Genomic DNA, 24,759 nt, shown 5'->3' with positions numbered 1-24,759 from the left:
GAGCTGAGGTCGCAGCTTTGGGGAGCCGCTTATCTGCTCCACAAAGCCATGAATGCCTTCCTGGCGAGAATGAAGGCGTTCGCTGCTTTGCCTCACCAGGAAGGCGTTCGGGGCTTTGGGGAGCAGAGAAGCGCCGCTTCTCTGCTCCCCAAACTGCTGAATGTCTTCCTGCTGAGGCCTCGCCAGGAAGGCCTTGTCAGGAAGTGAGGCCTTCCTGGCGAGACCTTCCCCTTCCACCCAGCACTCTGGTGAGCACCGGGTGGCCCAGTGCCTCCTGGCGCCCGCGCCGGGCCTGCCTTTGGGGCCTTCAGAGATTGTGAGGAAAGTGGGGTTTATATATCTGTAGAAGGTCCAGGGTGGGAGAAAGAACTCTAATTAATCACCTTGATTAGTATTTAATGGCCCTGTGGCTTCAAGGCCTGGCTTCTTCTTGCTTGGGAAAATCTTTTTTTGGGAGGTGTTAGCTGTTCCTGATTGTTTACTGTCTGAATTTCTCCTCTTTATTTATTGTCCTGATTTTAGAGGGTTTTTTTAAATACCGGAGGGCTATCTGGGTTATTTAAGTCCACACTGCCCTATATCCCTGTTCAATGTTTGGCGCTAAATTCGTAAATATAGTAACTCCTACATAACATTACCATGTATTGAACTGTTTTTTCTGTTGATTTGTTGTAAAACATGATGTTCTGGTGCTTAATTTGTAAAATCTTAATATAATTTGATGTTTAATAGGCTTTTCCTTAATCCCTCATTATCCAACATTTTTGCTTATTGAACACTTTTATTTTTCAGTGATTGGTTTGGGGGGGGGCGCAAAAATTCTGTTCGCATACACTTGAAAAATACCTAGGGCCGTCTCTGGCCATACAGCCCCCCAAAACTCACAGCAACCCAGTAATTCCAGCCATGAAAGCCTTCAACTATGAAGATTTGTGTAAATTTTGAAAGAGCCACTAGGTGGCAAAACTTTTACTGTTGCCAATTTGTTCATGAACCCAGCACTGTGCCATTTGGGGTTAGGACCAACAATTTAAGAACCTATGTTTCAAGCCACATCCTTAGTTCAGACAGATATGACAGTATAGTAGAAAGGATCAAGGAAGAGGAGCTGGATCAGCCTCCCAAAGGGTTAGATCTCAATATTGATAGCAAGACAGCAAGAGTCAACCAGTATAGGGAATACTGTTGCTTTGTTGGGACTTATGACTGGAAATAACATCACATTAAAGTAGTGATGGAGAGGTACAGAATTCTAATCAACAAGAAACTGAAACAGGAGCTTCTTTCTCCTGTGGCAAATTACACAGGCAAATAATAGATGCTGTTAGTTGAAATTACTCATCTATTGGAAACTGAAGTTTTCTTTATTGTGTCTAAAAGCAACAGAAGTTTTCATCCAGTCCTGAATCTTGGGTGATTTTGTGGGGTACCCGAGATTCAAGAAGGAAACTTTGCAGACAGTAAAGGAGAATTTAAGAATTTGAGAGCTCATGGTGCCTGTAAATGTCCAAAAAAGTACTTTCATGTCTTCACAGCTCCAGTGGACAGGAAATACTTGAGTTTCCAATACAAAACCAAACATTACTTTTCAAGGTCTGGAGTCTGTACCAAAGGTATTGACGAAGAAGGTATTGAGTCCTCTGGTTCCATACCTCAGGCAAAAGGGGATGCAACTGTGTCCATACTTGGATAATATTTTGCTGAAGGTGAGTTCAACTGGTAACTGACTTGTTAACACATTTAGGAACAGAACTCATTGTCATTGTGAGTTGTCTGGTTTATCATTATTATTGTGTTTATTTATACCCCGCTTTTTCTCTCCACAAGGAGACTCAGGCTCCTTCCACACAGCTGAAAAAAAATCCCACATTACCTGCTTTGAACTGGAATATATGGCAATGCGGACTCAGATAGCCTAGTCCAAAGCAGATATTGTGGGATTTTTTTTTGCTTTGATATTCAGGGTTATATGGCTGTGTGGAAGGGGGCCTCTAAGCAGCTTTTCAGGAGCAGAGAAGGACAAGTTAAATTAGAGATAGAACATTTAAGAAGATAGAACATTTAACATCTTTAAAGTCTGCAGGCTGATGTTATTAGGCAAGGTGATGGTCATTCTAATATCAGCAATACAATCAGCACCTTGAGGAAGATATTCCTCAAAAGATCTTCAGGGCCTCATGATTCCTCATCAGCAGACAATGAGGGTTCATTATGGAATGATGCCAGTTTGTTTGAGAACAAAGTTAAAATGGTAACTGAAAGTGTTGATGGTTTTGATAGTGGCACATTGGCCCAGGTGTCCGTGGTTTCTTTCGTTACTACAAATATCAATGAGCCCACCATGAAAGTTATCAAAATTGCCAGATCTGCTAAGACAGGGTCCAGTATTTCATCCCAACCCAAAATTGTTGGCTCTAACTGCATAACTAAGAAGATCCTTGAAACTGCAGGGTTTTATACACAGGTTAGGAAGCCATTTTGGCTTCCAGAAGGAAATCAATGTGAAAGTTCTATAGAAAGACTTGAAAGACTTTTGAAAAGTGCTGTAATCTAGATCTAAAATGGGTCAGTTAGAACAGGTTGAAATGAGATATGGACTACCTTTTTATAGCATCGATTTCAAAAGGGTTTGAGACCAAAACACATTGAAACACCCAAGTCTCTGCACTGAATTTTAAGTTTGACAGGGTTCTGTTGTCAGCATATCTATAAGTAAAGAGATCTTTAAAGGGTGCAGAAATAATATCCAGGTTTTCAGCATCAAATATGATGTTAAATGGGCTTATGGGATCCTCATTTGCTGCAACCAGAGATGCTTCCTTGAGGATGTTCTCTCCTAAGGTGGCTTTTCTAACTGCAATTACATCAGCAAGGACAGTTTGGGTTGGCAGCTCTGTCTGAATTTATGCATATTTGATCAGGGCAGACTATTAGTTTTCTACCAAAAATGTCACAGAATGTTTGGTGTCATTCAAAGGCATCTACGGCTACTAGCTTGGCTGGTGCAGTTTCAGTATCTTTAGAAGACTTATGTAATGCAGCAGGTTAAAAGGAACCAGCCACTTTCATTAAGCATTCTAAGTTGGATAGATACAAATCACCACAGGTGAGATTTGGCTGAATGGTGGTTCAGTTGGTAGTTTTGTAAAATATATCACATTGTGCCGTCCGCCGGACAATAAAAAACTATAAAACTGAAACGTGCTGTCCTTTATCCGGGCGAACTGCAAATCCCTATAAGCTGTCCTATAGATATTGAACGACTGAGTCTGGATAACTTCAAAAAAGGATGTTTATTCATACAAGGTTGTAAACCTGGCACAGATCTTAAAGTTGCAGAAAATGAAACAAATTTCCATAGGTTTTAGTTGCAGAATTATCCCTGGTTCCAGAAGGCAAAAGTGATTATAAAACCACTATACCCTAATCACGCTGCCTATATTAGAAGGAGAAACTCTTTCCTTCCCTATCTTTACAGCAAAGATTAGTTCTAGAAGCGATGGAATAACTTTGCTCCTCTAACTAGATTTCCTATTCCAGATCAATATAATTCAATACTTATCTAATTTGGATAGGCTTAGATTGGCCTGGTTTTGAGGATGATTTGTCCCAGTTAGCCTTGCACAGCTCCAGCACGTTGGAAGACAATAGCCAGAATGAAGCTCCAAAATGGAGACTAGACCCTGGTAAAAAGGGCGGTCCTAAGATGTTGCACTCTTTGACCAATCACTGCAAAGAAAACTGCAGCCAGCTATTGCAGATTCCAAGCCACTTTTCCTAGGCTTTTGCAGCCAGAGGCTCAAACAAAATGCAAAGGAGGGAAAACAAACAAACGACCAATAGGTAAGGCAAACCATCGTCCTGGGGGACGGAACACTCCCCGCTAAATTCCCAGGATGTGGGAATTTACCAATCAAAAACATACAAACACCTTTGTATACACAACAATACAACAGTATAAAACTTTAAACATCTCCAATAAGCAACACGAGGTCACTAATTGGTCTGTCCAGGACAGACATTTTGTCCTTACTATGAGTCTTTACTTGAACTTTTCTAACCTTACCGTCAGGGCAAGGAAAGGTCTTTAGTATAATGCCCATAGGCCAGGCATAGCGGGGCAAGTCTTTGTCCTTTGGCAACACAAGGTTTCCCACCTTGGCATTGTCCTTTGGGGTTTGCCAGAGTCTTCTGGTTGGAAGCTGGCTTAAGTATTCGGCCTTCCACCTCTTCCAGAAGTGGTTGGCTAAGGTCTGCACATGCAAAATTGGTGCCACAGTCCGACCAAATTGACTTAATTGGCCCTCTGAGGGCTATGAACCTTTTCAATGCGTTTATGAATGATGAAGTGTCCATTCCCTCTGCAACCTCTATATAGACAGTTCGTTTTGACAAACAAGTAAACAAACCCGCCCATCTTTTGTTATTTACAACACCACCCCTGGTTTTCCTAGTGACAACCTCCCAAGGACCAAACACATCGATTCCCACATGGGAAAAGGGTGGGTCTGTCAAAGTCCTATCCTGAGGTAGTTCTGCCATCAACTGACTTTGACAGTTTCGTCTGAGTCGCCGACATTTGACACATTTGAAAATACAACTGTTGACCAACCTTTTGGCATTAACTACCCACAGACCTTCATTTCTAAGGGCTGCCTCAGTTAGAGTTCTACCCTGATGATGGATCTTCTCATGGTAGTGACGAACCAACAACAAAGCAATATGGCTATTGGGGGGTACAATGATGGGGTTCTTTATACACACTTTGAGTTTAGCCTTAGCTAACCTCCCTCCCACTCTTAAAATGCCCTCCTTGTCTAGAAATGGGTTTAACTCACGCAAGAAACTCCGGCTGGGGGTGTCAAGCCCTTGTTCTAACCTGGCTATTTCTAGACTAAACTCATGCCTCTGAACTGACCTGAATATTACTCCCTTAGCCTTCAACATGTCCTGAACTTGCAAAGGCTGACTATCTTTGCAGACTAAGCGATGTATAAGCCTAGCAACTGCTCTAAGAAGACTGTGCCATTCCGAAAAACGTTCAAAATGGTGTCGTTCCAGACAAGATCTTTGGCCCATCTTGATTTCTGTGGTTGATTTGCAGGCTTTCACCTCTGCACTTCGTGAGACTTGAGCATTCATAATGTCCGAAAACCTTTGCTCATCTTTCGAGAGCGCTGTGGCTTCGTCTCTCTCAGAGACTTTGAAGATGGAGGAATACTCTGGAGTTATTGCTTGGCAGTAGACCGAGATATGACTTAGGCAACTGCGCACAAGTGTAGGACGTCCACCTTTAAGCACCTGTGCTTGATTGGAGTCCAACGACGATGGTGGATGCATCTTGTTTATGCACACTGGGCCTATGACTGTCCAGCCTAATGGCAATTGTTGTGCGATAGGTGCACCTGGAGGTCCTTTAACTTGGTCGTTCACACAGAACAAGCTCGGGCAGTCCGAGCCAAGCAAAAGGGCAATGTCCACATCTGGCCGAAAGGCTGGTATAGCATTCTTTAACCGTCGCAAATGTGGATGAGCCTCCACAACTTCTCTGGTGACAATCTGCCTTTTGTTCCGGGGAATAGAGGAACACTCAATCAGGTCTGGCAACTTGAACTGTCTCTTCTGGTCGCAAGAGGAGACAACGAAGCCAGATGCTATGCGACCCTGCAACTTCTTTTTTCCTGCACACGTAGTCATAGTGTAGTCGACCATCTTGGTTTTAAGGTCAAACATGCGGAAGAACTCTGGAGTAGCCAGGGAGGCGTCGCTCTGTGAATCCAGGGCCACATAGAGTCTCTTTCTAAGCCAAGGGCTCTTGGCTGGATATACATCCGCTAGGCAGATAGGATGACAAACTCTGTACTGGTGCGAGTCAGAACACAGCTCTGTACAGGCGACTGCTGAAACTTCCACCTGCATCTCTGGTGCGGCTGGCTTGTCGGTGTCTTCGACTGCTGACTTTTCTTTTGGTGAAGCGTTCTCTTTGGGGTGGGAGATGATATTGGAGTTGTGCATTGCAGTGCAATGCTTGAGGCTGTTGCATTTCTCACACTTGATGTTTTCTTTGCAGTTGGATGCAAAGTGTGGAGTTGCTCCGCAGCATCTAAAGCAGATTCCCTGCTTTTGAACTAGCTGTTGCCTTTCTTTGTATGTCTTTCTACTAAACTCCCTGCAGTTGGCCAAGCTGTGAGGCTTTTGGTGAATAGGGCAAAGCAACTCTTTTACCTCCGACCTGGGTTCATCAGTCTTGTGTTGAGTTTCGACTGCCTTTACGCTGACAGGTCTATTGGCCTCTCTAGATGCATTTCGCTTCGTCTATGGGCCTGTTCTATTTGCAGTCGTTGCTCTTCTTCTTTAAAGGGAAGGGTGAGATCAGCTGCCTTAGCATCAGCCTCCGCCCCCGCCACTTTACTCTGCAGCTCCAGACGTGCAGCCTCCTTAATGTGCAAGGCAGCTAGGGAAGAGATGGCACTCCCAGCAGCAGAAGACTTGCTAGAGTGGCTGTGTTTAGACGATGCACGCTCCCTTAGTTTAGATACCTGACTAGAGCGGTTGGACTTAAGACTAAGTGCCACAGCAGGTGATTTTAAAAGATTGGTCTCATGGCTGCATAAGGAAGCTAGGATTGCCCTCACCCTATTTTCTTTCTCATTAGTGTCAGCTAAAACACTCACTATTTCTAACTCTGAATCCTTGGCGTTAATGCGCTCGAGGACCTGGACTATCTTAGACACCAAACCCCTCCAAAGACCGAAGGTCTCTTCAAGGTCTGTCTGTAATATGGATGGCACCCTTGTAATACCCAAGCTCTCTATTCTGCCCATTAATGTTACAATGCGCTCCCATGCCGAACCTAACCTCACATGGAGGAGCTCCTTTTCATCTATTAGATGGGCTAGCATCTTGGCTGAAGGGTGCTTTATCCTTTGGGGCCTTTCATTCCTAATTTCAGCCTCAGAAGGAGATATACCATTTGTATCATCTTGAAATTGCATAGACATTATGTATTCTTAATAGCAAGTAAATTTACAACAAAGGCAAATGCAATATACCTGCAAGTAAATTTACAATAAAAGCAAATTCAATATATAATACAATTCACAGCACTTAACCATAGCAATATATATCACTAAGTAACTATACTTTACAAAGATAGTGACCTTTGGCGCCAGACTTTGGTGGGCAAGCTGCAAAATGTCAACTGACAGCAACTTGCCACTTGATACCTCCCTTGCCCGAGTGACGTAAACTGCCAAAATGGCGACTTCGCCAAATTTTCAAGCACCTCGTGCTCTGCGGCTCGAGGCCTGCCGCCGAAGGAGCACCGAGGCTGGCTTTGGAAAGGAGGAGAGAAGAGACGCCTCCTCCCCGCTGTGAAGGGAGGTCACCACCGCAGGTCGATGAAGCAGGTCACCACCGCAGGACGATGAGGCAGGTCACCACCGCAGGACGATGAGGCAGGTCACCACCGCAGGACGATGAGGCAGGTCACCGCCGCAGGTCAATGAGGCAGGTCACCACCGCAGGACGATGAGGCAGGTCACCACCGCAGGACGATGAGGCAGGTCACCACCGCAGGACGATGAGGCAGGTCACCACCGCCGGACCATGAGGCAGGTCACCACCGCAGGACGATGAGGCAGGTCACCACCGCCGGACCATGAGGCAGGTCGAAGCCGGCCGAGTGCTCCGGCCGAACTCGCAGCAGCGTTGCCAGGCCTGTCCAGGTTCTAGCCTGGTTCTGGTGGGCTTCACGCCTCAGAGCCAGCCAAAGAACTGTCGCTGGTGCTCCGCGGCTCGAGGTCTACCGCCGAGGGAGCCCTGGACGTTGCTGGGAACTGCACAGCTTGTGCAAACCCAGAAAGCCACTGGGCCACGTGCGCACACGCGAGCCAAATAGCAAGGAAATAGAGCCCCACTATTTGACTCCTTCAGGTCTGAGAGCGGGCTCCACTGCCTCAGACGCTGGTAGAGTCTTTAGGTATGCAGACTGAGCTCAGGCGGAAAAGCCGCAGCCTATACTAAAACTTCCTAAACTATAAAAAACTATAAAGCCGTGCAAGCTAGCTGAAGCGGAAAAACCGCTGATCGACCTCAAAACTGTGCCGTCCGCCGGACAATAAAAAACTATAAAACTGAAACGTGCTGTCCTTTATCCGGGCGAACTGCAAATCCCTATAAGCTGTCCTATAGATATTGAACGACTGAGTCTGGATAACTTCAAAAAAGGATGTTTATTCATACAAGGTTGTAAACCTGGCACAGATCTTAAAGTTGCAGAAAATGAAACAAATTTCCATAGGTTTTAGTTGCAGAATTATCCCTGGTTCCAGAAGGCAAAAGTGATTATAAAACCACTATACCCTAATCACGCTGCCTATATTAGAAGGAGAAACTCTTTCCTTCCCTATCTTTACAGCAAAGATTAGTTCTAGAAGCGATGGAATAACTTTGCTCCTCTAACTAGATTTCCTATTCCAGATCAATATAATTCAATACTTATCTAATTTGGATAGGCTTAGATTGGCCTGGTTTTGAGGATGATTTGTCCCAGTTAGCCTTGCACAGCTCCAGCACGTTGGAAGACAATAGCCAGAATGAAGCTCCAAAATGGAGACTAGACCCTGGTAAAAAGGGCGGTCCTAAGATGTTGCACTCTTTGACCAATCACTGCAAAGAAAACTGCAGCCAGCTATTGCAGATTCCAAGCCACTTTTCCTAGGCTTTTGCAGCCAGAGGCTCAAACAAAATGCAAAGGAGGGAAAACAAACAAACGACCAATAGGTAAGGCAAACCATCGTCCTGGGGGACGGAACACACATTCCTGCCCAGGGATAGGACCTTGGGTGAGTCCCATTTGCAGGTGGCTCACTCTTCTATGCTGTCCCAAGAACAAGAAACTGAATTTTACTATGAGTTCTGGAATGGCAGGAGAAGTAACCCACTCCTCTCCACAAAGCGATATGGTTCAGTTAAGTTTATTTTCAGGTGAGTTTTAACTTTATTGCAAGGGAATAGGTAGTTAAGTGAGGGCTGGATAATTAAACTGTCAGGGAAAGGAAGGAATCATAATGGTCTCAAATCAGAAAGAACTTGGACTTCTGCCTAATTGACTGACATGTGGGAATTTACCCATTTGTGGATGGAACCTCTCAGATACTCTATAACCAATTTGTTAAGTATTTTCTTCCTTTAAAACATATTTTATACATTAAAACAATAGAGAAACTTGTAGCCATAGCAGAGTCCCAAAATCACTTCTGCACTTCTCATAAACTGTCTGGTCCATATAAACTCTTTGCCAGCCGTATGTATTCCCTGGACATACATGGGAAAAATATAAATATATCTGCACACACACAGGGAGGTGGGCAGCCTTAAAAGAGAAAAATAACAATATTTGCATCATTTTCACATTTTTCCTCTAGTGAGATAGCAAGTTGGATAAGAAAATGAAAGGTCTCTATAAAGAGAGAATGACACATTGGTGTATTCTATGGTTCAGAATGAAGCCTTAGATTGCCTTTTAAAATTCTGTATTTTAAATGCAATATATTTTGGACATTTTTCATATCATTCTGTATCTTCTGAATACTTTTCATTTGTCATTAAAAATAAATACAATTATTTCTAAAACTGAAAGTGAATGATGCTAATAAATTTGTTCTTTCTAGGACAATGGCAGGAAAAGTAAAATGGGTGACTGACATTGAAAAATCTGTATTAATAAATAACTTTGAAAAAAGAGGATGGATTCAAGTTTCAGAAAATGAAGACTGGAACTTCTACTGGTAAGCAGCATTTTTTATATAAAGTATATTATGGAATACTTAGAAGTTTATTTCTTGAAACTGGATGATGATGATGATGATGATGATGGTAGTGGTGATTAAAATGCAATGATAATTTTCTATTGGGTAAAAATAGCAACACTGCCTAGTAGATCCATACTTTTTCAAAGTACCTTTACCAAATCTTTGTGCAGGGCAGGATGTGGTTTATTGTCGAATCCTACTCCAGTTTTGCTGAAATTTATACATTTCTTATGGTTTCTTGGGATCCAATAATCAGTGCATGCTTGCAGCATTTTTCAGCTGTTTGAATACTAAAATAGGTGACACATGTTGAACTTCATATGGTAACTTCTGCTTTCAGCACTTCCAAATGTTCAAAATCAATTTTTCACTCTAGATATCTTCAGAACATCAGATAATCTTTTATATGTATACTAGCTGTGCCCAGCCATGCATTGCTGTGGCTTATGGGAATCCTTTGTTGGTCAGGTGGAATAGCAGTGAATAGCCTTGCAGTCTCAAAGCCTGGCTGTTTTCTTCTTTTGGGAATCCTTGTTTGGTGAGCTGGAATGCAACGGAGTAGGCTTGCTTGGAAGTCTGGGTACTTGTGTCCTAGGGGAATGTTTTTTGGGCTACTAGAATTGCAATGAATAGCCTCACTACTTCAAAGCCTGGCTGCTTGCTACCTAGGGGAATCTTTGGTTGGTCAGCTTCAATAGTACTGAGTGGCATTGCTGCTTCACAGCCTGGCCACCCTCTACTAAGGTTAATCCTTTGTTGGTCTGGTTGAATTGCATTGAATAGCCTTGCAGCTTCAATGCCCGGCTGTGTTATAGCTAGGGGAATCCTTGTTTGGCGAGCTGGAGTAGCACCCTCAATCAGAGAGCCGCTTTGAAGCCTGGCTACTTGCTTTGTAGGGCAATCATTGTTTGGCCAGCTTGAATTGCACTGAATAGTCTTGATGCTTGCAAGTCTGGCCGCTTTCTACTTTGTGGAATCCTTGGTTGCCCAGGTTCAAAAGCAATTAATAGTCTCGGTGTGGCAAGTATGAATGCTGCAATTAGTCACCTTGATTAGCATTTAATGGCCTTGCAGCTTCAAAGCCTGGATACTTCCTGCCTGGGGGAATCCTTTGTTGGGAGGTGTTGAAGCAGCGAGGCTATTCATTGCAATTCTAGCAGCCCAAAAAACATCCCCCTAGAACGCAAATACCCAGCCTTCCAAGCAGCAAACCTATTCTATTGTATTCCAGCTCACCAAACAAGGATTCCCATAAGAAGAAAACGGCCAGGCTTTGAGGCTGCAAGGCTATTCACTGCTATTCCACCTGACCAACAAAGGATTCCCATAAGCCACAGCAACGCGTAGCCAGACAAAGCTAGTTTATATATATATATATAGATATATGGCTGGAGTTACACTTTAACAATGTACCTGTTCTAACTTACATACAAATTCAACTTAAGAACAAGCCTTCAGAACCTATCTTCTTCGTAACTTGGGGACCACCTGTGTATTACATTTAGTTTCATGAGGTAGTTCTTCATTGTAAACCACATATGCTTTAGTTACTTTGTTGGGAGCGGCGGTGGTGCAATGGGTTAAACCCTTGTGCCAGCGGAACTGCTGACCTGAAGTTTGGGTTGCTGACCTGAAGGTTGCTGGTTCAAATCCGCGAGACGGGGTGAGCTCCCATCTGTCAGCTCCTGTTTGTCAGCTCTAGCTTGTGGGGACTTGAGAGAAACTTTCCAGCTAACACATCTGGGTGTTCCTGGGCAGCGTAGACAGCCAATTCTCTCACACCAGAAGCGACTTGCAGTATGTTCTCAAATCACTTCTGATACAATAAAAAGGTTACTTAGTTAATGACTTCGGTTGTTTTTGGTTATGAATTCTTTTATTTTATTTTGTATACAATTATTTCATTTCTTCCATTGTCTTAACCAACAACCCCTCCCCTCACACACAGACACCCTTTTTGCTTTGGCGTTGTGTTTTATACCAGTTAAAGCTTCCAAATGTCTTTGAAGGAAGCTCCATGTACAGTGTATTATAATCTATTCTGTATGCTTTCATTCTGATCAGATCTGTTTGTAGTTACATTGCAAATTCAGTCTTTCCATGGAAAGTCACTAACAGATTTATTTTTGCAGGATGAGTGTACAAACTATTCGAAATGTCTTCAGTGTGGAAACTGGTTACCGTCTCTCTGATGACCAGATTGTCAACCATTTCCCAAACCATTATGAACTTACTCGAAAGGACCTAATGGTAAAAAATATAAAGAGATATAGGAAAGAATTAGAAAAAGAAGGTAGTCCCCTTGCGGAGAAAGATGAAAATGGAAAATACCTTTATTTAGGTGAGTTAATATAGTCAATTAGAAATATTTCTATGCAGGGCCATAGCCAGGTAAAAAATGGGTGTGTGTGTGAAACATTTTTTTAGCGAATCATGAAGAGTAGTTCCATAACTCAAAATAATTTAGAAATCAGGCTCAATTGATAAACTTCAGTGGATACTCATGGGGATTTGATTAACCAGTTAAAATTCATAAGTAAACCAGTTTTTTTTTTGGGGGGGGGGTATTTGAACCCCTAACACCCCCCCCCCCCCCCCGGCTACAGCCTCTCTCTGTGTGCACTTAAATACGTACATGTTTTAAATGTTTTAATTTTACAGCTCACTGCAATGTGCATGATGTTAGATATTCGATATTTTGAATCTCTGTATTGTCACCGAATTTTGCATGTACATTTCCCTTCTCAAGATATTACATCAAAATCATAATACTATAGTTACACTTCATTACTGTATTATGATGAAATATAAGTAGTTCAAAACCCATTCATTATCCAGGAACTTGCTTGCTTGCTTGCTTGCTTTCACCTTTTCTGATCTAAATTTGATATGGACAAGTTTGCATATTCCTTGCAGGTTGTTGTTGTATTCTCCACCCAGTTTGAATCCCATACCAACTTTGCCTAGCCATGGTTTCACAAGAAGCACATTATCTCAGGTGGCTTGCTATTACCAGTGTGCTATGTTGGTGTTGCCCTGTTCTAAGGCAGATGGGTTTTAGAACCTTAGTGGCACCATGGCCAAATATTAAGAGTTGCCCAGTGGCACTGAAAAGGCTGTGTTGTGTTCAATTACATAGATTTCATTTAGCCTAGCAGTTCAAGGATATAGAAGGACTTGGAAACCTACTCAGAGAGTAAATTTCCCTTTAGCAACCTATCTGTTAGGTTGGTTCCTAGTCATGCAGTTCTATTTCATTTGGAGTTTTTCTTGCCCTGCATATACACACACGTATAACTCTGGCATCTATTTTCCAGTTGCTATTTTTTGAAAGGGGTGCACTTCAGTCCCTAGGACCACTGTTTTCCAGCTACTTTTAACTCTTGAGTTTTTCTTGGCTCTTTTTAGATTTTGTACCTGTTACTTTCATGCTCCCAGCTGATTACAATTTGTTTGTGGAAGAATTCCGGAAAAATCCATCCAGTACTTGGATTATGAAGCCATGTGGAAAAGCCCAAGGAAAAGGAATATTTCTTATCAATAAACTTTCACAAATTAAAAAGTGGTCTCGAGACAGCAAAACATCAACGTATGTTTCCAAAAAATAAATAATCTTCTTTGCTGACATTTTATTGCAGTCATGAATGTTTGAATAAATTTGGGATATTTTTAAATGTTATTCAAATAATTGTTCAAAACTGTTCTTACAAATGTTACCAGCTGAAGTTATAGAGACATTTATATATGTGTGTCAGATGGACAGGAACTTAGCTGTTAAAAGGATTGGGCCTTACAGGATTTACTGTATATAACACTGTGTAACACGATTTTTGTTCCTGGGTTATAAATGTCATTTCCTAATTGGTTCTATCATTAAAAAAAAATTAAAAGTTTATTAAACTGCAAAAACTTTGTTTTTGTGGGACATCCTGCAGCACTTTTTACTCTAGTTTTTCAATGAATATCTCATTGAGTCTCTAACAATTCAACATTGTTTGTGGCTGCCACAAAAACGAAGTTTTCAATTAAACACGAAATAACACTTTCAAACCAGGGACAGATTTTTTTTTCAAATTTTGTTACAGAGTGTGATGATAGGGATCTCATCTTAGTGATATGAATTCCTAGTAATGCATCTTATTCTTGTAGAAGCCCCCGGTGGCGTAGTCGGTTGAACCCTTGTGCCGGCAGGACTGATGACTTGAAGGTTGGGTTGCTGACCTGAAGGTTGCCAGGTTTGAATCCAACCTGAGGAGAGCACGGATGAGCTCCCTCTATCAGCTCCATCTCCATGCGGGGACATGAGAGAAGCCTCCCACAAAGATGGTAAAAACATCAAAACATCTGGGTGTCCTTACAGATGGCCAATTCTCTCACACCAGAAGCTACTTGCTGTTTCTCAAATCGCTCCTACACGGAAAAAAAACCCTTACTCTTACCAAATAATCTTATCAAATAGTCATTCTTACCAAATAATCATTAAAAGGGGGAAAGTAATGAGTTGACCTCTTTCTGTCAGGTGGTGGCAAAAGGGATCTTGTTTACAAGTATTTTTCTAAAATAGTGAAACATCTTACCCTTTAGTAAATGCCTCATAACTGCAAACCTACTGGTAGGTAGAAAACAATTTGCTTCATCTTTGCATTTGATACTTACAAAAAATATTTCTTATGTTGGGTCCAGTTCATCTGTTCTGCGAAAGAGCACTAAACATAATTACGGGACCTTCAGCCCATGATTAGAGGTGGGCTACCATTCCATCCCATTAAGCCTCTTTCCCAAACCTTTTCCATTTTCCTTTGTATCCTGCCCACCACAAGCCCCATTTCTCTCCACTTCTAAGCTATGTTCTCTGGATCACCTGAGGAAGAGGACAGGGTGGATGTCAATCTTGTTTTTTCGCAGCCTTCTTCCTCTGCTTCTCAGTTGATCAAATGTGGCACTCAGACTCAAAAAGCTTCCTTACTATTGATCAAAATGAAGTAGCTCCAATTACTTTTCTGTGGTTATTTTTAATGGAGATTATAGTTTTGTAGCACATTTTGATTAACAGAATATATATTTCTTTAGGTTTGTATCTCAGTCTTCTAAAGAGGCATATGTGATTTCTCTTTATATCAACAATCCACTATTGATTGGCGGAAAGAAATTTGACCTGCGCCTGTATGTGTTAGTGTCAACTTATCGTCCTTTGCGGTGCTATATGTAAGTTGCTCTTTTTTCGTTATATTTTCTGATAATACTCCTTTCTGGCAATAAATATGGCTGAAGAGAGATTTTATCCTGAGCAAATAGAAGGTGCATTTCAATTTGCATGTACGTTTTGCATGTCAGCAAGCTGGAAGAATTGAGATATCAATTCTTCCGATGGCGTAGTGGACTAAAGCCTTGTGACTTGAAGGTTGGGTTGCTGACCTGAAAGCTGCCAGGTTAGAATCCCACCCAGGGAGAGTGCAAATGAGCTCCCTCTATCAGCTCCAGCTCCATGCGGGGACATGAGAGAAGCCTCCCACAAGGATGGTAAAAACATCAAAACATCCGGGCGTCCCCTGGGCAACGTCCTTGCAGACGGCCAATTCTCTCACTCCAGAAGCAACTCAAGTTGCTCCTGACATGAAAAAAAATCAATTACATTTTGAAATTAATTTGATGCTCTCTAAAATTGTTTCTCGAGGTTCTTGTCCTTAAACACACCATCTGGGGCAAATTTTAAAAACAGTCAGTTTCTATTTGTCAGACATTTTAAAGGGCAAGAATCTGCAATATTTGCCCTCCAGTGTTTTTTTTTGTTTTTAATTCGATGGCGTATTTTTTAAAAACTCTGAAGGAAGTTTTTTTAAGTGGTTTTGTCTTTTTTATTGCTCTTATCCTATAAGTGTGTTATAATGGCTGGCTGTATTGTTTTATGTTTTGAATACATCTTTCATATAATGGCTGGCATCCTATTCAGTAAGTAAGATGTTGTAAGTCTACTTTATGCCATCATAATTTACACATATGGTTATTGTGTAATATAATGATGAAAAGTCTGCACCAAACCTACATTTTTGAGAAGTGTAGCCCTGAAATATGGTGATTTCCTTGAGAGTTGGGGGATGATCAGAGATGTGTTCAGCTGCAGAAAGAGAGCTGAACATGTATCCGCTCATCCTTCCACTTGTTGTCAGTTCAGAAATGTCTGTATTGATGGGGTAGGTGTCCTTTTGATTAACTAGGCTTTGGGCTAGTGTTGTGAGACATAGCTATAGCTATAGCTTCACTGTCCTTATATGCCAGGATCTGATCCCAAGTTATCTGCTTTGAACTGGATTATATGAGTCTCTACTACCATATAATCTGGGATAAATAGATAATCTGGGATTAGATCTTAGGATATAAGGACAGTCTAGAAGGGCCTATGTCTTTTGAGCTCCCTTTCAGGAGTGTATCACACCAGCCTATTGTCTTGTTGCAATTGTGTTTTTTAAGTAAAGGGAAATGTATTGGACTGATCATTTCCACATTTCACTGCAGTTTCACAATGATGATACTTTGTTGATTCAAATTCCCATTACTTTGTTGATTCGAATTCCCACCATCAGTCTTCCACACAGCCTTGCTTTCTACCTGTGTTTCTTTACCCAGTACATGTGTGCATGCTCACTGCACCTTCCTCTTTTTTGCAACATCAGGATGCAGTGGTTCAAATATTATCACACATGAAAGAGTAACAGAAGAGCAGCAGTAGTGATTCATTGATGTGTTTTTCCCATCAATGAAAAGATTTGATCCAATAATGTTTCAACTGCGACAGGACAGATACTACGTTGTGTGATAAACTCCATCCAAAGGCACTTTTATCCTGATAATTGCACTTTATCAGCCTTACATAATAAAGTCCTGAGCCTATATATGTTGTGTATATTTGAGCAGCTCCAATGTATTCAGTCCTTAAATATTGCTATTTTTCATTATAAAATAAGGATCAAGAATTTAGAAAGTTACTCTTTAAATAGTAGCTCATTCACTTAGTCATTACAGTAGTTAAAATGTAATCAATTTTTGTTATTCATGATGATGATGAAAAATTGGGACTTACCGCATTACGTTTTGCAGTTCTTACTTTTCTATTATTTTCTGATGCTTTTTAGAGGGTGGAAGTTTAGGATAGATAAGAGAATGGCATAAAACTTGAATACTTTCCATCATAATGACTCTTAAAAGGCCCTTAAAAGTTGTCATTTTAAAATAAATATGTTTACTTCTTATTTTGACAAGGTAACCTTGCTCCCATTTGTTGCATTGCTTTTAAAATGTCACAACCTTGTTACTTGTTACTCTTTACTTAAAGGCTGTGATTAAATCCTAATGAAGATTAGTTGTCAAATTTTGAAATGGTTGCACCATATGGAAGAAGTATCTGAAACAGTGTGATGACTTCGAGCCACCTTCTTTTGCTGACCACATAAGTTAACTGTTTCAAGATCATTTCTGTTTCTTGGATAAAAACACATACAATAGATTACCATGATAAAACATGCATGAAGTAAATCAAGGCAAAAAGAGCAGCCATTATGCAATAACAGGATATAAAGAGATTAAAAGGGAAAAAAGAACCAAAATTAAAGAAAGTTGGTGCAAGGTGAACCAAAAACAAAAGTAAAACTGCAAGGTGGACTTTTCTCAGATACATAAATGGAGTCCTACCACAGAGTAGGCTTTCTTTAAACTATGGGTGAATGTTAATCTGCATTTTTTAAAATTTAAGGTATAAACTTGGTTTTTGTCGATTCTGCACAGTGAAATATACACCAAGTACAAGTGAATTAGACAACATGTTTGTGCATCTAACAAATGTTGCCATTCAGAAGCATGGGGTAAGTTCAGAATTCTTTGTACAATATACAAAATGATTCAAAATTGTAGACCCAATTTCAAAGCATTATATTTCGCAATTGCAACAGGTAACAATTACACAAAAAGTTACAAATGGTTTAATGAGTTCTCGGGCTCTTAAATTTTTACTATTTTGAGCCAGAAAAAAATCTCAATGACTTTGCAATTAGAGAATAGCTCATTAAGCCTTATGTTGAAGGGTCACTATCTTGCAAATGACTGAGGCTGAATGCTGTTGGTGTGCAGGGAGAGGCACCTAGCAGTGACTATTTGAAACTATGCTCAACTTTTTCAAGTGCTATGAGTTTCATAGTTAGTTCATGGTTGCAGAGATATAGCGAATTTCAATTGGGTCCATCATTCGGAAACATCCTGTAAATCAAAGTAATATTTAAAAGTATCTTATGAATTTTTCATTTAGATAAAATACAATTAGATCAGTCCTATTTTCTTTGGATTCTTGCCAATCTTTAGAGTTGTAGTTCAACTATAGAGCTATTCCTCATCCCTAGAGAGAGAGACAGTAATTTTTTGAAATGATTAAATAAGGGTTTTTGGTTTGGTTTTGGTTTCCTGTGTTCAGTATATCTAACCACTTAATTAGAAACAGGTCTCTTTTCTGCAGATTCCTGGGGAATTTTAGAAATGCGCACCCTCTGTTCTTTGGTGTAGCACTACCTGAAGCTTCTATATTGTACTAAAAAACTTAGAAAACAGCATATTGCATAATTAAACAAGGAAAAATGAGAAACAAACACTGATAATTGAAATGCATAGGTATATTTGCCTAATGTTCTGTACTGTTCCTCAGTGAGGAATGTGTCAGAAAACCAGGAGGGGGGATATTATTATTATATTATGTTTATGTTTATTCATACCCTGCTTTTCTCTCCAACAAGGAGACTCAAAATGGCTTACATTAAATATGGATCCATTAATACAGCCTTTCTAGGAGAAGAATTCAGATCATAGTATCTAAGATCTCATAATATTTTTCTGATATGATAAAGACCAGCACAGCCTTTTGCTGCCATGAGTGTAATTAGTTGCTTAAAATCCATTTATAAAACATATCTGTACTATATCTTGGTAAAAAGAACAAAAACTCCAATGCTGTAGGAAAATTTCAAAATGAAAGCACAAACTGGACCTTTGAGCCTTGCCGGAAAACGAGTAAGCATAGGTTTCTGTGCTTGTAATTTGTGCTATGAGACAGGATGTGGGTTACAGCTCAGCACTTGTAATCAATAATGCATCCGATAGCTGAAAGTGGTATTATTGCTTAAATTCCATTAGACTGAATGCTGGTGAATCATCTGGGAGATTCAAGATACCTTTCAATATGATGTTAGTTTTCAAGATGGATACAAATACATGCACAAATGTTAGCACAGCCTGTTTTGATTTCTTATAAAAGGGACAGCTTCAAAAGAATGACCAGTTTCAAAAGAATTGTTCCTTTGTTTTACATGGCCTGACTCATCTCAAGGGTTTAAACTTATTGTTTTTAATTCCTCAGTTTTAATGATATAATCCTTTCTTTTCAAGTTGCCATTGACCATTGCGTCAAGGAAACTTGGTTTCCTGAAAACACAGCTTTAGTTAGGCTGTGTGTGTATTTATTTATCTGAGTGAGATAATATCTCTACAGTGCCCACATAGGTGGCTGCAACCATGGATGAGTAGTCACACTGCTATGGGAAGGGTTGGCAGCTAGCTGCTGTTTTCATCCTTGTCCTCTTGTGCACTGTTTCTCTTTGGAACTAACTAAAGCACATTACTTTGGTTTTCTTTGTTTATAACATAGCAAAAAAAAGATAAAAGCATCTGAAATGTCAGCTAATGCCAGGAATGATAGATTGCTGGGTTTTCAGGAGTCATTTTATTTTAGGTTACAATGCCACACAACCTCAGTAGTGGTCAGATGCTAAAAGTCAGTAACATGCATCATATATGCAGTTGGCTGCCAGAAGTCTATCATATAAAGTGCTGGATACAGAACATGGCAATCAAGAGACATTTCCCTGTGCCTCTTCTTTGGGCCTAAAGAATATTTCTATAGGAAAATCTGGATTAAATGGTGGCAAGATTGCTATCTTTCATACAGATTGAGACTCAGCAGTGTTGTCCCTGCTATAGCAGATGGCATAGAACCTTGTTGTTTGGAAAAATAGATGGAATGTTGACATATAATGCCAGAGCTTTAGATCCTGATTAATGACTGTCTTGTGTAGGATGATTACAATCATATTCATGGTGGCAAATGGACAGTGAGCAATCTGCGCTTGTATCTTGAAAGCACTCGAGGGAAAGAGGTCACCAGCAAGCTGTTTGATGAAATACACTGGATAATTGTGCAGTCGCTGAAAGCTGTCGCAGTGAGTGGAGAAACACATTTGCTATCATAAACATGCTTCCTTGGTTCACTGGAAAAAGAGAGAATTACTCAGGATTATCTTCAGGTGTATTTTTATGATGATGTATTTGTTACTAAATTCTTTTAAAGATGTATTCAAGAAAAGCCTGGTGAGATCTTTTACTGTTCCTGAGTATTATGATTTCTTTGAAATATATTTTGTTGATGTATAATATCATGTTGTTCTTAATTTTAAGTAGGGATATGTAATTTATTTCAAAGCATAATGAATATTACAATGGTTTATTTTGCTCTTCTATAAAATACAAAGAAGGGATTCCCCGAAATGCAAAAGACAAGAGGCCACTGTAACCAGAAATGTAATCAAATAATATAAACTATAAGACAGTATTTCCTATATATGCTATTGTCATAAAACATTCAATGTACAGACAAGGATGATAGAGATTCAAAATATACTAAATGCTTCAAAAACCATGTCTCTAAACCAAAATATAATCAATGTGTTACAAACACACATGCATTCATAGAAAGCAGAACTCTATATTAAGGGTTTGTGAGTCCAATGACAACCAGAGTTCATGTTCCACATGGAGGACTGTATAAATCACTAATTCTAAGTCCAAATCTATATGTCCAAGTTGATGAATCCTTTTTTTTAATCTAATGTTTTAAACAAATCCAAGGTTTGTCACTATCCACGACCGGTTTCGACTGTATAGTCTTCCTCAGGTGGTAGTTTATGAAGGTATGGAAAACCTAGAATAGTCAATTTTCCAATGTAACACATTCTTCGAGTAAATTGATTTAATGTATCAATATCAACGATGGAGTGGACCCCATCGTTGATATTGATAGGAAAAAAGTGGGATATAAAGGAAGCAATTGATTGCTATAAATTAGTTTTAGCTTGACAGATCTATCCATATAATGATTACTTGGATTGTCCTCATTGCCATATCATGAGGACTCTGGATGGGATGAAAGGGCAGCTGGTGGAAACTAGAAGCACCAATTACTAAGGCCACCTAGACTGTAGATTCTTGTTTGTTGCCCATAATGTGACTATTGGTATCATTTCACATGCCTTGTGACCCACTAGTAATTCCAACACACCATTCTTGACCAGACATGAAATGCCTTAACAAATTTAAATCCCCTATATTTCATAGTTGTTAAACATTTGCTGATTTTTTTCCTGCTCTTTAATGGTTGCTTTCGATTTTTTCAGCCTGTAATGAATAATGATAAACACTGCTTTGAGTGCTATGGGTATGATATCATCATTGATGACAAGCTTAAGCCGTGGCTTATTGAGGTAAAAAGAGTTGTGTTCTTTCTGTACATTTCCTCTTAAGTATTGTTTGAGGTAGCATCCAGGCTTTGAGGTTTAATGAATCCATCATTCTTAAAGACAGACTAAAAGGAAGAGGGTCGCAAAGCAAGTCCATAAGGGAAATTTTGACAACATTGGAGTCATTTTCTCAGAATAATCAATTTATCCATGAGTACTGCAATCCAACAGATCTACTTCTTAACCCCCTGGCTGATACAGGTGCCACGTTTCATGGAGCTATCACAATTAGGAAAGTAGTGCTTAGGAAACGTGGATCCCGAAATAGATGTTACTTCCACAATAGGTCTTCTATCTGAAGAAGAGTCATTTCCTTGATCAAGTTCAGGTTTTTTAAAGATATTCTGTGGCATTTTCACTGCTCATTTTCTTATTAATACACAGAGTTCAAATATTTTCACTCTTATGTTTTTTTAAAAGTTACATTAAAAATGTATTCTTTTTTTTTTGTATGTTTCTATTATAGGGCCACTTTGTACTTTTTTGTTATCTGCAGTCAAGTTCATTTTGTCTTACGGCTACCCTATGAACGAGAGATCTGAAAGTCACCCTGTCCTCAACAGCCCTTGCAGATTTAGGGATGTGGCTTCCTTGATTCTGTCTGTAATGTGGTCTTCCTCTTTCCATTTTAGCAGCTATCTTCCAAAGCATTAATCTTGTCTTCTAATGATATGCCCATACAAATTGCTTGGTGTTCACTATTATCCAAAATATTTGCCATATGATCCTTACTAACACTTCCTTTTGCTGAACCCAGCTTGGACAGTTGGCACTTCTCACTCCATACATGATAAATGTCTTTGTTATAGAATTTTTAGCATCACTCTGTTTGCATGGGATATTAAGGCAATAATTCTGTGGTTACTGCAGTTATTGGAGCCCCTTTTATTGGGGATTGGAAGGTATACTGGGTGGTTATAATTTGTGGGCTATTCTTTAACTTTTTATGTGTGTTTGTAGGTTTTAGTTAGAAATGGAGTAGATTTGGTCTCTGTAACCTGATGCAGCTTAATTGCTTACTATGCTGTCTATTACTGATTATTTCTCTCCAAGCACTATGAGTGCAGTTTCCACTTCATTTTATAAAACTGGGGGTTTTCTTCATATGATCCTTTCTTGAATGAATCTGTAATCCCACCATCTTTTATATAGTTCTTCAGTGCATTGTTTACACTGGCTTTTTATTTGTACTTGGTCATGTAATGTATTGACCTGCTGGTTATACAACATTGTCACCTTTAGTTTAAATTTCTCTTTGATTACTATACTTGGATCTTGTTGAAGAAGTTTCTTGGTCTTCCTTTTTTGTTATAATTTTTTATTTCTCTGAATGAATTATTATAATAGTTGTCTTTGCTACTACACACAAGTTGCTGTAATGTTACATTTAGGGTTCTGGCTCTATTATTTTGCTTCTAATCTGTCCTTAATTTCATGAATAGTCACATCTGTAATCCATTGAGGGTTTTTTTTCCGGCTGGAAATTGTGTGTGTGTGTGTTATTATTATTATTATTATTATTATTATTATTATTATTATTATTATTATTATTATTTTGCATTCCTTCTTGATGACATTAGTCCAGAGATTTTCTGGCTTCCAGTCAGTTAAGTTTAATACTGTAAATCTGTTTCTTACATTATCTTTAAATTTTACAGATATGTTTTTCATGTTGTATTTTTAGCATAATAATTAGTTTAGTGTTTCTCTTATTTTTGATATTAATAGTTCATGGTCTGTGCCACAATCTCTTCCTGGTCTAGTTTTTGCAGAAAGACTGTAGCTTCTCCCAAGTATATAATCTGATTTCTGTATTGGCTATCTACCCATTAGTCTTTGGCATATTTAGTCTGACTCCTCAGCAAAAGCATTTCTGCCTTAAGAGACCCTACTAACAGGACTGTTGCCATCAACATTCTTGCTTCTCAACAACATGCATTCCCACCACTGTAGAAAGATAGTGCCATTAGTGGTTTGTACTTTGTGCTAAACTACAATTATTAAGAATTCGAGTTTACTATGAATAAGTAGGTATGTTCTTACATGCTGCTTCCTTGCTCCCACTATTATTTTGCCAGTGGGTGCAATTAGACAGACCAAAAAGTATCTGCCAGTGGTTTGCTTAACATTACATTGGAATTTGGATATCTGGGTTGTTTCTGTTCAAAAACATAAAATCAGAAGCCAAAAACCAACCTTGGTTTATGATTTTGACTTGTTAGTAGAGCAACAAATCAGGGATTCAGGTTTGCACATAGGGTACGATTGGCAGCTTCATAACTCATGAAGTACCTCCATTGCACAATTCTGTTTCATAAATAATATTTTTGTTTGTAGTGAAAAAGGTGGGTAGTAATCTACTTTTACTTTTAATCTACTTTCCTCTTTCCATAGGTCAATGCTTCTCCATCTCTTACTTCCAGTACTGCCAATGACCGTATACTCAAATACAATCTTATTAATGACACACTCAATATTGCTGTACCTAATGGGGAAATTCCAGACTGCAAATGGAATAAATCACCTCCAAAGGAAGCTCTTGGCAATTATGAGGTTTTGTAAGTATTAAAGGATAGCTTAGTAGCTGCACACTCCTTACACTGAAATTACATGTGCTAAGTTTTCCATTAAAACCATTATTTTAATTTATGCAGACTCAATTAGATGGGATTTTGAGTTCATTTTGAAGATCAAATGAGTACCATCGTTATTCAGATATCAGGGTAATCTGTAGTTTGTTAAGAAGGCTATCAATAGAGCAGCTGTCTGTGAGGTAAGTGGAGAGGATTTGAGCTTGTGACTCATTTAGGTTTGTCTGAATTGAAAATGTATGGGCTGTGTGGATTATTTTAATTTCCTGTCTTCTATCCTGGATGCTCTACAGTGCTGTACCCCCAAACCTCTCTGCTCTATAGCTTCAGCACACAAGGTGGCCTGTATTTCTCATATCTAAAGCAAAACTGACCAGTGCAAATATGTCAGTGAGACATAATAGCTGCCAAGTATTTCAAAAAGCTGGAAATATTTGTGAGAATATCTATACTGTATAGTATATATGTGTGTGTTTATATACTCACACATACATACTACTTACACATACAATGTTTCTGGGTTTCATCATTCTGAATAACTCCTGGCCTGTGACTGCATAATAAAATTCATTCATTCATCATTCTGAATATCATAATTGTAACATACATTCTTTAAATAAACCATGTGTTTGACTTTGTGATGTCACCATCTGTCATTTGGGCCATTTATACTCTGCTTTGCCGCATTGTGCCCAAATAATTTCTATAAGTAGACTTTTTTTTATCCACCTGGACTTTTATTTTGGA

General features: G+C 39.5%; 1 protein-coding gene across 2 annotated transcripts in view; it reads left to right on the top strand.

Moving 5' to 3' along the window:
• Window positions 1-24,759, top strand: part of ttll1 (TTL family tubulin polyglutamylase complex subunit L1) — a 29,620-nt gene that overhangs the window by 3,403 nt on the left and 1,458 nt on the right. For both annotated transcript variants that reach the window (XM_003221417.4, XM_062981878.1), the window contains exons 2-10: window positions 1,536-1,706; window positions 9,675-9,791; window positions 11,948-12,156; window positions 13,224-13,404; window positions 14,886-15,020; window positions 17,563-17,671; window positions 19,925-20,068; window positions 21,299-21,385; window positions 23,816-23,979. In XM_003221417.4, the coding sequence (XP_003221465.2) occupies window positions 9,679-9,791; window positions 11,948-12,156; window positions 13,224-13,404; window positions 14,886-15,020; window positions 17,563-17,671; window positions 19,925-20,068; window positions 21,299-21,385; window positions 23,816-23,979 (1,142 nt within the window). In that variant the 5' untranslated portion in view covers window positions 1,536-1,706; window positions 9,675-9,678. The remainder of the gene's footprint in view (window positions 1-1,535; window positions 1,707-9,674; window positions 9,792-11,947; window positions 12,157-13,223; window positions 13,405-14,885; window positions 15,021-17,562; window positions 17,672-19,924; window positions 20,069-21,298; window positions 21,386-23,815; window positions 23,980-24,759) is intronic.

The sequence above is a fragment of the Anolis carolinensis genome, chromosome 5, assembly GCF_035594765.1.
Source record: "Anolis carolinensis isolate JA03-04 chromosome 5, rAnoCar3.1.pri, whole genome shotgun sequence".
Classification (NCBI taxonomy): domain Eukaryota; kingdom Metazoa; phylum Chordata; class Lepidosauria; order Squamata; family Dactyloidae; genus Anolis; species Anolis carolinensis.
The sequence above is the reverse complement of the archived record's forward strand: the minus strand, read 5'-3'. Positions and strand labels throughout refer to the sequence as shown.